Source organism: Mus caroli, chromosome 11, assembly GCF_900094665.2.
Source record: "Mus caroli chromosome 11, CAROLI_EIJ_v1.1, whole genome shotgun sequence".
Classification (NCBI taxonomy): Eukaryota; Metazoa; Chordata; class Mammalia; order Rodentia; family Muridae; genus Mus; species Mus caroli.
In genome coordinates, this window is record NC_034580.1 from 44,935,304 (window position 1) to 44,952,442 (window position 17,139).

Consider the following 17,139-nt stretch of genomic DNA (forward strand, 5'->3'; position numbering starts at 1 on the left):
TTTGTAGACCAGGCTGGCCTCGAACTCAGAAATCCGCCTGCCTCTGCCTCCCAAGTGCTGGGATTAAAGGCGTGCGCCACCACGCCCGGCTTCTTTTTTTTTTTTAATTTCACTTGATCACTCTTTTTTTTTATCAAGTATGTTTTTTACTTTTATTTTTTAACTAAGAAATGAAGCTAGGGCTTCAACCTTGGCCAGGAGATGACAAAACTACAGGAGACAAAGCTACATCCCTAGCCCCTCCTTACATCAGATCAGTCAAGTGTTTTCCATGTGCCAGACATATTGGAGGAGATGCTGGATCTCACCTTCTAAAAGAAAAGAGCCAAAAATAAACAGCCGGTTACTGATACAGTACAATGAATGCCAAAAGGGATGCAGTTCTAGGGTACCATGGCAACTTTAAAGTCTACCCAAATCAGTCTCTGGAAGAAGGAAAGCATGCTGGAGAAGACATTTTAAGCAGAATTCAAAAGCTCAGAAAGTGGTTGGCCAAGGGTGCGGTGTGATTAGCATTTTAGGAAGAGGAAATAAGACATACAGGCTGAAAGTAAGAGGCCATGTGAGCCTAGAGCAGCCTATAACCTGTTTTAACCGTACCAGCAGAAAAGCACTTGGCTGGGTTCTTGCTTCTGTACCACCCTCACCCCAAGAGCAAATTGAAGGTTCTTGTGGCTTGGGAGGGAACCATTAACCCACACAGAACAGGGTAACTGCTCCATGTGTGAGAAATTTAACTTTTATTAGGTAAAATCCTGTTACATTAATCATGTGCCAAGTTTCAGACTAGTAGAATGTGAGAATGGATTTTTATCCATTAGTTTAGATGAGTAACCTTAAAATTTTGCATTGCTTATTTAATGCTTTATTTATCTTATGTTTGTGACTGTGTTGACTAGTGTGTGACATGGTATACATGTGGGATTCGGGACAGCTGTGGAAACCAATCCTCTACTTGAACTGTGTATATCCTGGGGATCGAGCTGAGGTCATCAGGCTTGACAGCAAGTGCCTTTACCAGCTGAGCCAGCTCACTGCTCTACAGCCTGTAAAATATTTATATCTCTAGGGCAGAAGTACTGGTCAGTGGTAAAACACTTGATCTGACATGCCCAGGTTGGATCTCCAGCACCACAAATAATACGAATAAAGTAAAATCCTTAAATATCTACATTTTTCTTCATACTGGAATATTTTCCTTCTCCCATTCCAAATAAAATCTTTCCAGAACTCTGTCACCTTAAATTTGTACTCCACTTTCTGGTAGATCTAAGGTTCACTGTGTTGTTTTACTACTAGGAATCAGTCCTAAGGCCTCATGCATACTAGCAAGGATTCTTCAGCTGAAGCCCCAGCCCCAGCTCCAGCCCCAGCCCCAGCCCCAGCCCCAGCCCCAGCCCCAGCCCCAGCCCCAGCCCCAGCCCCAGCCCCAGCCCCAGCCCCAGCCTGTATTTTGGATATTTCCATGCCCATCCTTTCTGCTTGGACAACTTTTCAAGGGTTCTGTTTACCTTTCACTGACCCTGTACCATATGTTCTTTTCCTTTCCTGCCTTTCTAAACACTCTGCTTCCTAGTGTTTTCTCATTGTGCGGATACTGTGTCAATCATACACCTCAGTGAGCTTAGAGGTCCCATAAATTCTTTCTTTTTTATTTATTATTAATATTATTTTAGTTTTCAAATTTTATCTATGCAGGAGTTCTTCCTGCATGTATGTCTGTGCACCACATACATGCCTTGTACACAAGCATTATAGAAGAGAAGTTCAGAACCCTTGGAACTAGAGTTCCAAGGCTGTGAGCCAATATCTGTGTGCTAGGAATTGAACCTTAGTCCTCTGCACAACAGTCAAGTGCTCTTAACCACTGAGCCATTTCTCCTGCCAAGGACTATAAATTTTAAGAATAGTGGTTATCACATTTTTTCTTTGATATTTGTTTTGCTTCTGAGGACATAAGTTATAAAATGTACTTGTTAAGCTGGGAAGATGGCTTAATTGGTAAAGTACTCGCCTTGCAAACAAGAGGACCTGAGTTGGATCCCCAGAATCCACTTTAAAAATGCCAGGCATAATAGGATGTATTTGTAATCCCAGAACTGGAGGTGAAGTCAGGAAGATCCTTGGAACTTACTGACCAGCCAGTCTAGCCTAATCGGTGAGCCCGTCTCAAAGAAGATGAAAAAAACTGTTCCTGAGTGTTCACACCTGAGGGTGTCCTCTGGCCTCCATATGCACATGCACACACTTCGCACATGCACATGGACATGCACACACATGCATTAAAAGGTTTATCAAGGTGAGGATCCCATACTTGTTTGGTGCTTATCAAGAAGGAAATGAAAGCCTCCTTATTGTTTCTGCATTCAACAGGAAAATGTATGCAGGAAACAAGATTTAAGACCATTGGGTTTTCCTTACTATTTTTATAGTGCTGAGGCTTTATAGCAGGTCTTCAACACATGCTAGGCAAACACTTTACTGCTGTGCTATCCCCAGGCCTTAAGTTCTTATATAGTGTAATATTTTGTAATGTCTGTAATTTCAGATTTTCATTATGATTTGTTTGCTCAGTTCTGCAACTAATGAATGCAAAGAAATTAGGCAGTTCTCTCTTAAGAAATTTGAAGAACATGAAAGTAAAGTGGCTCTGAATTTGAACAAAATTGCTAATGACATATTTTAATAGTTCATAATTATATAGATAATCCATGCTTCAATATGTTTTCACAAAATAAATTGTTTAAATACAAACAAATGGCATTAAATCTGCAGTAGAACCTCTTATTCACAATGGGCAGCTCTTCAGAGCTATTAATACCATTTCATTGTTCATTTATTTTTATAATTAGAAGGAATAATGAGGTAGGATACATACACTACAGTATTAAGTGGTTGTGAAACCTCATTTTCTTCTCCTGAATAATAAATACTGCTTCCTGAAACAGGAGCCCACATGTCTCATTCTTGTAGTTATACATTGCATTCTTACTGATGTAAATGCTTTTGGAACCATTTGCATTTGGGTGAATTCTATGGAGTAGGAGTAAACATATACAGTCTATTGTTAGAGTTCATTTGGATCCAGCAGTTGTTCTAGAATCTGTTCTTAGTGGGTGGGGACTCCTGTAGAATTTCACAGTTGTCTTCAGTAGGTTTGCTGGATTTTGTTGGGCATAGCTTTGCTGTTCTTTGTAGCCTGAGAACACTAGGGATGTTCTCTCACCACCAGCAAATAAGTTCAGTTTTGTAAAAACTAAAAATCCGAGATTAAGAAACCTATCAGAGCTGCTCAGCTGGTAAGTAGTTGGTTTAGACTTTGTACCCCTGGTATTGCTGATGCAGTAATCACAGTTTCCTCTTGACTGTGTTGTAAAACTGTGTGAAGCCACAGAGAGAAAGGACATCACAGAAAATTTAAGTTTTATATGGAACAAATGTGCAGATCCTTTTGGATACTCTCTTGCTGTTGTTTTGTTTGTTTTGTTTTGATTGTTTGTTTTTGAGACAGGGTTTCTCTCTCTGCCTCCCGAGTGCTGGTATTAAAGGTGTGTGCCACCGCCTCTTGGCATCCTTTGGGCATTCCTTAATCTGCATTTTCTGCCAATTCATTTTGAAAAATATCAAATGAAACACTTAAAACCCTGTTTGGTTTCTCTCCCTCTCCCTCTCCCTCCCCCTCTCCCTCTCCCTCTCCNTCCCCCTCTCCCTCTCCCTCTCCCTCTCCCTCTCCCTTTCTCCCTCTCTCTCTTTGGTTACTCCATTTAATATAGTGTTGAATAATTTTCTAAGATTTACATTAGTTATTAACACACCTTTTCAGTGCTTGTATTTTAGAACAGCGTAATTGCATAATTATCTGTGTAGCAGGTACTGCTGGAAGGTAGACAGCCTGCCCTGGATTTTAAAGCTTCATAATGTAATGGCTGTCTCTGTCACTAGTTGAGGAACATTGTGTGGCAGGCCTTTTTCAATTTAAGTTTTCTCTGATACTGGGACTAGAACCCAGGACCTTACATGTGTTATTCAAATGAGTTACATCCCTGGCAATTTACATGTACTGTGTTATCCTCCCTTTCCACACACTCGCACATACCACTTTATTCCATTAAAGAAGGTGTAGTGTGTTAAGCAGCAGAAATTGTAGGCAGTACCTATCATAACGCATTGTAGAAACATGTACCTCCTACTTTCTATATATCTAAAGTCCTTTCATAGAAAATGTTTTTATTGTGACCCTCCTCCTTTCTCACCTCTCTTTCCCTCCCTCCTTTCCTTCCTCCTTCCCTCCCCTCTCCCCCCCCCCCATAAGAAAAAATTGAGGAACAAAATTTAAATGGGAGTGGTAGGTGTGACTTTTCATACTAGTGACATCTTTATTTTTTAGTAGACAAATACTATAACCATCTGGTTTCTTTTGCTTGGCAACATGCTTACAGAAAAACATTTTCCTACTACTATTCTCTCTATATTATGGTTTTACTTTATTACTAGCACTCAATACTGAGTCATGATTGGTTTACCTGTGAAGTTACCGTTTGGTGTCAGTGTGCTTGCTGTGTGTGTGGTCCCTTCCTTTTTTCTCCATAGCACACACAGGACAGACAGACATGATGGGTGACAGGAGGGGGAGGGCTGCCTGCCCTCTGCTCTCCACCCCCTGCTCCATGTTCCTACTTGCTTCCCTGCCTTTGGTGGCTTTTCATAGATCACCTTTCTCCTTATAGATCACCCTTTTCTCTCATTTTGACTTGTTCTAAATGGACAGGAGAAGCGAGGGCTCCTTTGTAGTTTTGCAGAAAGTACCAAATGTGTGATCAAAGATCAAGGAACTTAGTTTGACCAACGCAAATGTGTTTATATTTGGAACAAAGTCTCTCCAAAAATCTAGAACTGTGGTTATGTAGTTTGTAGGACCAGGGGATAGTCTTGGTGTTTACCTGTAACCTATGTTATATTTCTTAATGTAGATTTGTGGAGTTATTTTTCCAGTAAATGTAAATTAGAATGGTGTTTATTATTCACATTGTTTTCACTATTAAATATAGGCCCAGGGGCTGGTGAGATGGCTCAGTGGGTAAGAGCACCTGACTGCTCTTCCAAAGGTCCAGAGTTCAAATCCCAGCAACCACATGGTGGCTAACAACCATCCGTAACGAGATCTGGCGCCCTCTTCTGGAGTGTCTGAAGACAGCTACAGTGTACTTACATATAAATATAGGCCCAAATTTTAATTTTGTGATTTCCTTTGGCATCTGTTAGGAAGTTTGTTTGCCATGTTTGTGGTTCAGTGTGATTACTTGGTTGGTAGTTGAATTACTTTGGCCTCTTCACTTACTCCAAGCAAAATTATCTGTTTCATCCTGGTGGTAGCGGCGGCAGCCATGTGCTTAAAGTTGGAAGTGCAGATGAATAAACTAGAAGGCAGGGCAAACTGTCACCTCCGTGTCTGTGTTTGTCTTGTCTTCTCCTTGTATCTATCCTGGTTGTTACTTCCTTTTTTATTTTATCAATCTGTAAAGTAAAAAAATAAATCCCCATTGTTTTATTTGCAGTACAAGTGAAATCCTTGTGGAGTCTCTTCTTTCTCCAACCATTAATCGGATGCATTGTGTCGCCCTTTGTGGAAATCCATACAGCCCTGCTGCAGTGAGCTGCAGATATGCGTCGTATTCAGGGAACAGAAGGACACTTCAATAAAGATTTATTGACTTATCTTTAATGTGCTTTTCTTTCTGTTGTCTAGTTGCTGATCATCTGGGCTGTGATCCTCAAACACGGTTCTTTGTCCCTCCTAATATCAAACAGTGGATTGCCTTGCTACAAAGAGGAAATTGCACCTTTAAAGAGAAAATATCACGGGCTGCTTTTCACAATGCGGTTGCTGTAGTCATCTACAATAATAAATCCAAAGAGGAGCCGGTCACCATGACTCATCCAGGTACACAGGAAAAGGGGCTTTAGATTTCTCTTTCTTTCTTTGTTTTTTTTTTTTTTTTTTTTTTGTTTTTCGAGACAGGGTTTCTCTGTGTAGCCCTGGCTGTCCTGGAACTCACTTTGTAGACCAGGCTGGCCTCGAACTCAGAAATCCGCCTGCCTCTGCCTCCCGAGTCTTTCTTTCTTGAAATTACTACTTTGAGCATTCTTCTACCTTTGGTGAAGTCATAATCTCCGATGTAATTCTGTGATCGCGCTAACTTTGGTATTGTCACTTGTGAAGATCCATGTCTTTTTTTCCTGTGGTTTTTCTTTAATAGTGACCAAAGCAGTCTGTAAAGCTTCCTCCTGGCTGCTCAGGATGGAGTTCACAGTAGTTTTGCTCTTCTGCTTTTTGTATGATGACTTTAGTTATCATGTACTTGATACGGGGTTCTTTTCCCAGACTGCTTTGGGTTCTCAAGGATTACCTCTCCAGGAAGGATTCTTTCTATGACATTAGCATAAATGTTGAAGCTGCCTCAGTGATGAATACATACAGCAGTGAGATACCATTTCTTAATTTCTTGTGAGAAGCATTTAGGATAATTGTTTGTATAACAATAGTTGCAATTTATTGAGCATTTACATTATGTATGTATGTATGTATGTATGGATGGATGGATGGATGGATGGATGGATGCATGTATGAGCCCACCACTTTGCTGTAGGTTCTTAGGAACATTCGGTATTCTTGCAGAAGACCTAAATTTGTTTATAAGCACCTGTGTCAGGTGACTCACAACTACCTGTAACTCTTAACTCCAAGAGATCCCGTGTACACACACACACACACACACACACACACACACACACACGCACACACGCACGCACACACACATAGTTAGGGAAGTCCTTGTTTTACAGAACGGAAGACTGAAACTGCTAAGAGCCTGCCTTAGTTTCCTGAGCCTGGCTCTGAGGTACTGGGTTTAGTTAGTTTTACATCCCTGAAGATTTTATAGTATAATGTCTTTCTTAAGAGCTTGCCTTTTTTTTTTTTTGTTTAAGAGAAACACCCTTGTTTTTGTTTTGTTTTGGTTTTTTACACTTATTTATTTCTATGTGTGTGTGGAGATTAGAGAACAGCTAGAGGGAGCAGATTCTCACCTTCCACATGATGGGTGTTCAACAGGTAGATTCCAAGAGCTAGGTGGCCAGCCAGCCTAGCTGAAACAACAAACTTCTGGTTCAGTGAGACTGAAGGCAGGAAGGTGGAAAGCAGTAGAGAAAGATTCCTGACCTCCTGCACCCATGTGCCTGCATAATCGCAGGCATGCGCGCTCGCGCGCGCACACACACACACACACATACACACATAGGTGAAGAGCTGGAGGTTTGTCAGGTGGTGCAGATTTCTAATCTGCATTACTCACAACATCCATTTATTCTTTATCATCGATTGTAGTAACAGCAGAAATAAAAAGGTTCAGATAATAGTTTGGTGGATTCCAAAAGAATTACAATTTTTCTAAAGCACACAAAATGGAGGTATACATAAGGGCAGAGGTAGCGAGATGCACTACACTGTGTCTAGAAATATGTCAGTCCCACTGTGAGAAACCTCATAAATCAGTATGGAGGTAAGCCTAATAGTACAATGGATAAAGGATTTAGTGACTGGACATTTTATTAGTCATTAGAAAAAATGCAGTCTAAACAATAAGATAGTTTCACACCCACTGGGGTAAATGTGCCTGTTGTTGGGAGTGTAGCACAGGTTTGGAAACAGTTTCTCTCAAGTTAAGTGCAGATTTAACATATGAGCAAGCTGTCTTCTCCCTTTACAAGAGAGCCATTACAAGAGAAGCAGGAAAAATAAAAGTGAACAAGAGGGGAAATGTCCACAGAGATGTACATTTAAATGTCTTAGTAGAGTATTTCCAATAACCAAACTTGAAACAACCTGAATACCTAACAACTCATGAGTAGAAAAAAAACCAGTATATGTCCATAGAGTAAAATTTAGTTTATCAACTAAATAGGATTAACCGGGCTGCAGAAAGATTGCTGTGAGTTAAGGATCAGACTAGGCTATATATTGAGTTTCAGACCAACCTGGGCTACAAAGTGAGACCTTGTCTAAAAACCCTACAGATACATGGATAAACCTCAGAAGCCAGACATAAAAGCAACTATTGCCTAGTTCCAATTTATATAAAATATCTAAGAAATCAGATTTAGAGACATGGAAAGCAGGATTAATAAACATGAAGGAGACAATTAATTGAGTGTGGGAGAGCTTTCTGGGCATGATAGAAATTTTTTCAAGTTGGATTGTGGTGATCGTTGTACATCTCTATAAACTTACTGAATTGTGCACTTACAAAAGGCAAATCTGGGCTGGAGAGATGGCTCAGTGGCTGACTGAATTTACCATCTGTGCCTGTAGATCCAGAGGACAGCCAGCCCCTAGCCTCTTTTTAAGATTTATTTATTATGTGAGTTTACTGTTTCTGTCTTGAGACATACCAGAAGAGGGCACTGGATCCCATTATAGATGGCTGTGAGCCACCATGTGGTTGCTGGGAATTGAATTCAGGACCTCTGGTAGAGCAGTCAGTGCTCTGAACCACTGAACCATGTCTCCAGCCCAGCTCCCTAGCTTCTGAATATATCTGTACTCATGTGAGCATACCCATATACAAGCACATACTTTTTTTTAACCTAAAAAGGAAGGAAGGAAGGAAGGAAGGAAGGAAGGAAGGAAGGAAGGAAGGAAGGAAGGAAGATAGAAAGATAGAAAGATAAGCTTGGTGTCATAGTGGCACATAACTTTAATCCCAGCACTCAGGAGGTAAAGGCAGGAGGATCTCCGAGTTCGAGGCCAGCCTGGTGTACAAAGTAAGTTCCAGGACAGCCAAGGCTTCCCAGATATACTGTATCTCAAAAAAACAAACAAGAAAAATAATATATAAAATTAGATTATGATAAATACTATAATAGTGTTTAATATATAATTAAAATTAAAATGTATTATATAAAAATAAATATATAAGTATATGTATACAATGTAAATTATTTGATTAAAATATTTTTAAATGCAGACTAAAGATAAACAACATAAAATAAACTTCAGCTAAGAACTTGTCATTTTATTCTACTGGGGAACATGAGACAAAGCAAAGCAAACTCAGTAAGAGAGAATGCAGTCACAGGGATGCTTAGCCTGCTTCCTTTTGCTTTAAAAGACGTAACTGGGGACAGTTGACAAAATAAGATTCTTTAACTGAAACAATTCTGTTTCTTCAATTACTCTTACTTTGATACACCATTGATTGTTCATGAGATAGTCTCTTATTACTTCTATTTCCATTTTAAATGTTCAGAGTAGAAATTAAGAGTCTGTAAGGATAGAACCAGTACTTAAGTGGGCAGGTGTAAAGAGAGAAGTGTGTTGCCTCCAGACTAGTGGGGATGCACCAGGTGCCTTTGAGGGTTAAACTGAAAGATCAGCCATAGATCCTGAATCTGCTTTTTGGTCAGATATAAGCCAAAAATTAAAACTATAAGACTATTAGTGTGATATTTAAACAAAAGTTATGTGATTATTTAGATAAAAGGCATTGGTAGTGTCTTAATAAAAAGCAGTAGACTAAATCTATCCATTGAAAAGATTTCTGCAGCATAATTTTACATTTTAAAAGATTTGACAATAATATGCCATTTTATTTTGGAATTATCTGTAAGGAGGCTCATCTCTGCATGCGGGGAGGCCTCTAGGTTCTTTCTCCAGAAGAGCTTTTGCCCTGCTTTCTTTGAACTCCTAGGCTGTTGCTCATTGTTTCCTGTTTTCGCAAACAGAATAAATTCTTTGTCCCAGCCTGTTCTTAGTAGGTATTATGCCATTTGTTATATATTCGCTGTCAGAAAAACAAGACAGTGCTCTTTGTCCAGCTTACAGATCTCCACTTTTATAGCTGTTGCAGCCTCTTCTGTTTTGTTCTAGTCTCAGAATCATATCCCAGAGTTTATCAAGTGCTGAGGGCTGAGAGTTTGTCATTGCTCAGTGGGTAAAGTGCTCATGTTACAAGCCTGATAACCTGAGCTCAGATCTCCAGAACCCACATAAAAGCAGGGCACCATGACTTAGGAGCTCATGGGCCAGATAGCCTGATGTAGGCAGCAGTGAACAGGAGAGGGCCTGTCTCTCTAGTGCTCTAACCTTCACATCTGCCCTGCCCTGAATGCCTGCACTCATGTACACTGACATATTCTCTCTCTCTCTCTCTCTCTCTCTCTCTCTCTCTCTCTCTCTCTCTCTCTCACACACACACACACACACACACANACACACACACACACACACACACACTTCTAAAAGTTTGTTATAGACTTAAAATTTGTCACATTGGTTGTAGAAACAAAATTAGGTTTCTATCAAATGATGGAACATCTTTAAAGTTGTGGGAAATTTTGACATGGAGTTTGAATATTAGAGTTTGAATCTTATTACAAGGCTTGTGAGTTTAGACAAGTAACTCTTTATATCTATCTTTGTAAAACACCTGAAAATTGTCTGCCTGCTTTATCTACCCATTAGAGTGAATGTGAAATTTATTGATGTAATGGGTTTTTAAAAGTTATACAACTTTTGTGCCTCCGATGACAGCATCTCTTACAAAATTATGAAACTAAGGTATGTATTTCTTTAAGTTTGAGGTTGGTACTTATTTTATTCCTAAGCATCTCTTTCCTTGTTTTTCTGACGCGATTTTCTATACAGCTAATTATTTTTTAACTGTATTCATGATATGAAGTTGTACACTATATATTGAGCATTCTGTGAAATACACTGTAGGATTCTGAGTATTTTCCTGAAGCACATGTCCACCATTGGAGAGACACATATGTGTGACATTTCATGATGAGGGGACCTTTAGACATAAAGGCTTCTGACCATGAAATGTAAGGGATTACCAGAAGACTTGACTGAGAAGGCTTCATTGTGCCGGGCTCTAAATAGTTAAGATGATTTAAGATGTTACCAGAGAAAGAGATACTCTCGTTAGAGGAACTACGTCAGTACAAACAGTGACTGTTGTGGAGGGAGTCTGAGAATAAATGGGAGAAAACTAGGATGAACCAGCTAAAAGAAGCCTTGTTAATTAGATCTTTTTTGTGTGCTTTTATCAGACCTGTACACATAAACTTGGCACACATGGCACATCTTTTTACAGACTTCAGTCATGTATAGAAAATAAACATTGAATTATGATTTCAAGAAGACTTTAAGTTGAAGGGATCTGAGGGGTTCCCTTGATAAAATAACTTTTGTGTAGAAGCCCAAATGTTTGAGGAAAACTACCCTAGGCAGTAAGTGCCTCCTAAGCAAAGGATCTGTATGGAAAGGAGCAAAGCAAAAGTGGCTGTAAGTCTGGGCTAAAGATGGGTATGGATAGGAACAGAGGTTGAAGAAACCAGAGTGGCTGGCCATGGAGGGATGGGCGAGGTAATTACAGGCAGAGTATGCCAAAAGCAACAACTATTATTCAGTAACAGTGCGTGGGGATTTTGAAAAAAGGGAGGTAGTGTTCTCTAAGTCAGTGAGGTTGATACCATTTATTGTATACTGCGTTGTCCCAGTTGGTATGAGGTGTTCTCCATAGGTGTAAAGCCTCCCTTCAGCAAGGGAGCTGAGCAGCCCACATAGAGTACCTGGCTTCTACCCTAACATCTAATACTTGAGTACTTGGAAAATCCTAAAAGAAGTATTAGGTAGGCCTTGCGTGGCAAAAACAAGACCCACAAAACACAGTTCCCCAAGGTAAATGAAATGCTATGAGGAAGAGTATTAAGAGAGCCCAGGGAAAAGATCTGACTGATACCAGTTGAAATTTGGTTATAAAAAGGTTATGTATTTCAGTCTCGTGACCTAGACCAGAAGCCTATTAACCTCTGAGTAATGGTGAAGTAGAACAAATGTATGTACAGGTCATCTGAAGCCCTCTGGCTCCCATTCTTTCAAGGAGGCATTTCTTGATGATGAGTCTTCAGACTGTGGTCTTCCTCTAGCGATTTCTTGCTCTTCATCTTCCAGACGAGGCAGTCTGCTCTAGCCCTTGCCAGATGCCATTCTCACGCTGTAGGGCAGCAGCACTTCTTGTTCAAGGACCTTGTGTCAGAATTATTTGTGGTGCAACTTATAAAATCATAAAGATATTAATGCCAGGACTCCTTCTTCCCCCTAGACCTGTAAGTCAGATTCTTAAGGGATGGACACTGAGATCCATGTGGAGCCCACTCTTGTTTTTATGTCATCTGTCTTCAGCCCTTCACTTCAACATTAGATCGATCTTTCTCGTTGCCACACATTTGAAGATAAATTAACATGAACTGATGGCCAAGAACAGAGAAACAGATGCCTTTCCTTGGCAAGTTTACAGTTCAGGCCTTGCCATCTTCAGAGACTGTCTTTGTTCCTGACAGCACTGTCCCTCTTCTGTCATGCTGCCCCATTCTTAATCGACTGGCAGTATGGAAAGGATCCTGAGTCTCTGAGATTTTTTTCTTTCCTTCCTCTTCTCTATATCACTCGGCAGTGTGCTTTGAACAGAGTAACCATGTAGCTTTGATTCCATTGACCTGTTTAGTTTTGATATTTGACTTTTCTACTCATATTGCTTAAAACAGATCTTAAAATTCCACATTTTAAGTGAAGCACTGTTTTTCTTGCCTTGGCCATGTTTCTAGAGCTTGCTGATGGTCTTCTCCTTGGGAATGCCCTTCACCTGGTGGTTGAGGGACATCTTCCCAATGCAGGGAAGGTGTGTCACTGTGATATCAGTAACAGGAAAGACTGTTCAATATGTGGTTTTACTTGTTAACTCCAGTTAGCAGGATGAGCTCTGTGTTGTGTGGCCTGTGGATGTATGTGGTGGTATAAGGGAGGTACGGGCTTGGGTAGTAGAAATAAAACACATTTGTCTGAAAACTAAGACTTAGGGTTTATTTTTATGTAGACTTTACTGCCCCTCTTTAGTGGTCTGAATGAAATCTTATCAGATCATTGTTTAATTGGAATCTCTATATAGGTCTTTATGTCGTTAGGAATGTGTGGACATTCCTAACCAAATAGTGGTTTTTCTAATCCCCCTGTGAGTAGCAGTTTTACATCTCTAGAACAGAAGCAGTTGGCTAGCTCTTCTCCTTTTTCTATCAAGTTCTTGGGGAATAATACTTATTAACAGTAGAAAACATACTTTATAAAAATACAGAAAACTTACTTTGAATATAGAAACATACAAAAATTAGTTTAAAACAGCCACAAATATACTGCAAAAATACCATTACAGAGTAGTAATTTGGGCCACTTACCATGAACGGGAACGAAGAATATAGTCATGCTGCTATATTAGCACTTAAGGAGTTTGATTTTTTTTTTATTTGTCTGTTTGTTTTTTAACTTCTCCCTGAATATGGGTTTAATTACCTCAGAAAATATTGAGCCTGTAGTTTTAACTGCACTGCTATGATAGGCAAAGTTTAAATTGAATGTTCACATTTGTCTATATTTTTAATATTGCTCCTATATTTTCTATGAAGTACACATATATTTCTTAAAACATTAAAAAAATGCTATGTGTAGTGGCACACACTTTTAATCTCAGCACTGAAGAGGCAGAGGCAGGTAGATGACTGAATTCAAAGCTAGCCTGGTCTGCATAGTGAATTCCAGGACATCAGAGCTACATAGAATCTCTGTCTCTGCTCCCCAGACCCAAAAATACAATTAAAAAAATGTAAACCTGAAACACTGAAACAAATAGGTTTTTTGTCCCTAAGATCTGTTTTTATTTGTATGCCTGTGTCTGTGTCTGTAAATGTATGTCACATCTGTACTGATGCTGGTGGAGGCCAGAAGAGAGCCAGATTCCCTGCTGCTGGAGTTCCAGGTGCTTGAGAACCACACAGAGTAAGTGCTCTAAGAGTTGGAAGAGAGCAGCCTTTATCTGCTAAGCCATTTTTCCCCTAAAGCAATAGTTTAAATAACGACTTCATAAAATAAATGTAGTAAATCCATTTTAACACTTCCCAATGGGTTCTTAACTTTTCCTTAATTTACATATGTTAAGTAGATGGAGAATCCCTAATAAGTTTCTGGGTATTTGAGTACAACCTGGTCTATTTCCCTTCTTGTTTGAGTCCATCACTTGATGTACTTTTTTTGTCTGTCCTGTGCTTTATCTTTTTTCCCACTGACCACAGAAGAGGAAGAAGGTAAAACTGTATTAGGAATCCACGTAGGTTTGGAATGCTGGTTTAGAAATAGATTTCATGGGGTTGAAGAGATGGCTCAGGAGGTGAAGTAGCTGCTGTTAGAAGTAGCAGGGCCTGAGTTCAGACCCACAGCACTTGTAGAGAAGCCAGGCACTGTGGTCTATGCACTAAGGCTGTGGAGACAGGCAGATCTCTGGAGCTTATTGGCTCGTCAGCCTAACAAAGTCGGTGAGCCCCAGAGTTAGCCAGAGGCCCTGTGAGATAGCTCAGCAGGTAAAGTGCTCGCCGTAAAAGGCACTCCTGACATAACCTAAATTCAACTCTATATGTGTTCAGTGACATATGGATGTCCCCAAACGTTAACAAATTAGATGATTTTTTAAAAAGTAGAGAGTGGTAGAGAAAGACAACCATACATATATATATATGCATGCACACCCCTACATTTACACACAAAATAGAAATCCATTTTATAGGTCACAGGTTAGAAGACTAACAGATGTATAGTGTTCTGATGCCTGGTGTGAAAGCTAGCCTGTAGGCCACTCTCCTCCACCTACTTAAAAGTATTTTATAGGACAGTTATAACAAAGCATAAATGTAAGAGTTTTACTGACAAGGACACAACACTAGGAAGATAGAATCTTGAAACACAAATAATAAATAAGAAGGTATTAAGATGACATGCAAATTGGATTTTTTAAAATCAGTAACAAAGGTTTGTAAAGGTATCTGGTTTAAGGAAAAGTTCAAGTGGAAAAATCCTTGGACTCTTAATTTTGGGAGATCATTATTATTGGCTAATTTGTGCCAGATTACTAGGAAAACACCTAGCTGTGCCCTTGTGAGCATAATCTAGTGTGAGGAAGTAGTAACCTTACGATACTCTTGACATTAAAGATAGTATCTTCATTTTTAGCATTTTCTTTTAGCAAGACACTCAAAATACAGCTGTCCAGAAAAGAACAAGATGGAAAAACTGTAAACTGTTTTTCTTAATGAGCATACTTGAAATTTGAATGTCAGAATGAACATTGATAGTAACTATTTTAACCTATGACTCCATACTCATAAAAGGCAAAAGAAAATGGAAATTTCATGATAAGTGGAGTATTTGCCTGGTCTCAAAGTGCTTCCTCACAGAATATTTACTGATGACACAGGGGAAAAGAGTAGCTTCGTGGTTCAGATGCCTGGGGGACGTCACTTGCACCGATGATCAAAGCAAACAGCAGTAATGGATGGATCAGGCCTGCACCATCTGGCAGTGGGAAGCACAGTACGGCTTATGTGTTGGTCCTGCCAGAGGAGCGGGACCTGGGCCTCGATGCGAGGAAATGAAGTCTTCTATAGAGCAGCAGAGCTTCGAGCTCTCAAGGTCATCACCAGCAAGGAAAGATGGAGGGACTGTTTGAAACTGACAGACTCTTTTTTTTTTTTTTTGGTTTTTTGAGACAAGGTTTCTCTGTACAGCCCTGGCTGTCCTGGAACTCACTTTGTAGACCAGGCTGGCCTCGAACTCAGAAATCCGCCTGCCTCTGCCTCCCGAGTTCTGGGATCTTCTGCCACCACGCTCGGCTGACAGACTCTTAAAAAACCTGATGGCTAAGCATTTTAGACAACTGTGGTCTACATGACTACAAAGAACCTTTCTGGGGAAACTGGGGAGATATGAAAAGGATTCTGTTGCTGCATATGTATCAAAAGATGGCCTAGTCAGCCATCACTGGAAAGAGAGGCCCATTGGACACGCAAACTTTATATGCCCCAGTACAGGGGAACACCAGGGCCAAAAAATGGGAATGGGTGGGTAGGGAAGTGGGGGGGAAGGTATGGGGGACTTTTGGGATAGCACTGGAAATGTAATTGAGGAAAACACGTAATAAAAAAATTTTAATAAAAAAAAGAAAAGTAATGACAAAAAAAAGAAAGAAAGGATTCTGAAGTGACATGATATAATTTATCCATTCAGAATCATGCTTAATTTGAAGGGGTTGTTTCCCTCTCCTCCATCTCTCGTGTGTGTGTGTGTGTGTATATGTGTGTGTGTATGTGTGTGTGAGAGAGACAGACAGACAGACAGACAGACAGAGATTGAGATTAATTATAGGAAAATTATATATGTATGTGTATATATATATGTATATATGTATGTATGTATGTATGTATGTATGTATGTATGTATGTGTATGGAACAATGAGGTGAGGCATCAGGCCACCAACTCACCCTCAAAGATTTTAGGTTCTAAATAAATAGGTACAACTTTTCTGAAAGTTTGTTTTTTTAAATTAGTGAATTGGAAAATATATATGAAAACTACATTGAGAGTCCATCTCACCGGCCCCCACCCCCCGCCCCGAAACTGAATAAACAGGTGCTGGTGAGTTTCCTGTGGTAGGTAGAATGACAAGGAACCTTTATGGTACACCAGTGGAGATGCAGATATGTCCAGCCACTATGGAAATCAGCAGAGCAGTTCCTCAAAAACTAAAACTAGAAGTAGCATATGATCCAGTTGTACCACTCCTGTGAGTGTATCTGAGGGGATCTAAGTCAGCATGCTACTTCACAGCGGTCACAGTGGCCCACTGCACAGTCAGTGCAGACATCCACTGGCAGCTGAGTGGGTGGAAAGTGTGCTGTATACCCACATTAGAGCTTTTTTGGGAGTTTTGTCATCTTGCTTTGTTTTGAGACAGGGTCTCACTTATGTAGCCCTGCCAGTCTGGAACTCAGAGGGAATGATTTGAGAGTTCTAGGAATAGTTCCTATGGGGAGAAAATGTCAGAAAAAGGACTCCAGGGAAGATGTTTTTGAATAGTTGAAAGACTATCATGTGGAAAAGGAGTTTTCATTGATTTTGGAATGCATAGCCTGAAATTGGAGTGTTCCTTATAGTTAGTGCCACTTCGTGATTTATATGTCCATAAATCATGTTATAC

The 17,139-nt window shown here is 39.9% G+C and overlaps 1 protein-coding gene across 6 annotated transcripts in view; it reads left to right on the top strand.

Moving 5' to 3' along the window:
* The window catches only part of Rnf130 (ring finger protein 130), a 98,490-nt gene that overhangs the window by 21,632 nt on the left and 59,719 nt on the right, over positions 1-17,139 (top strand). For 3 of the 6 annotated variants that reach the window (XM_029483903.1, XM_029483904.1, XM_029483902.1), the window contains exons 2-3: positions 5,747-5,941; positions 13,838-13,891. In XM_029483903.1, the coding sequence (XP_029339763.1) occupies positions 5,747-5,941; positions 13,838-13,891 (249 nt within the window). The remainder of the gene's footprint in view (positions 1-5,746; positions 5,942-13,837; positions 13,892-17,139) is intronic. The other 3 variants (XM_021176681.2, XM_021176683.2, XM_021176682.2) reach the window with 1 other exon arrangement.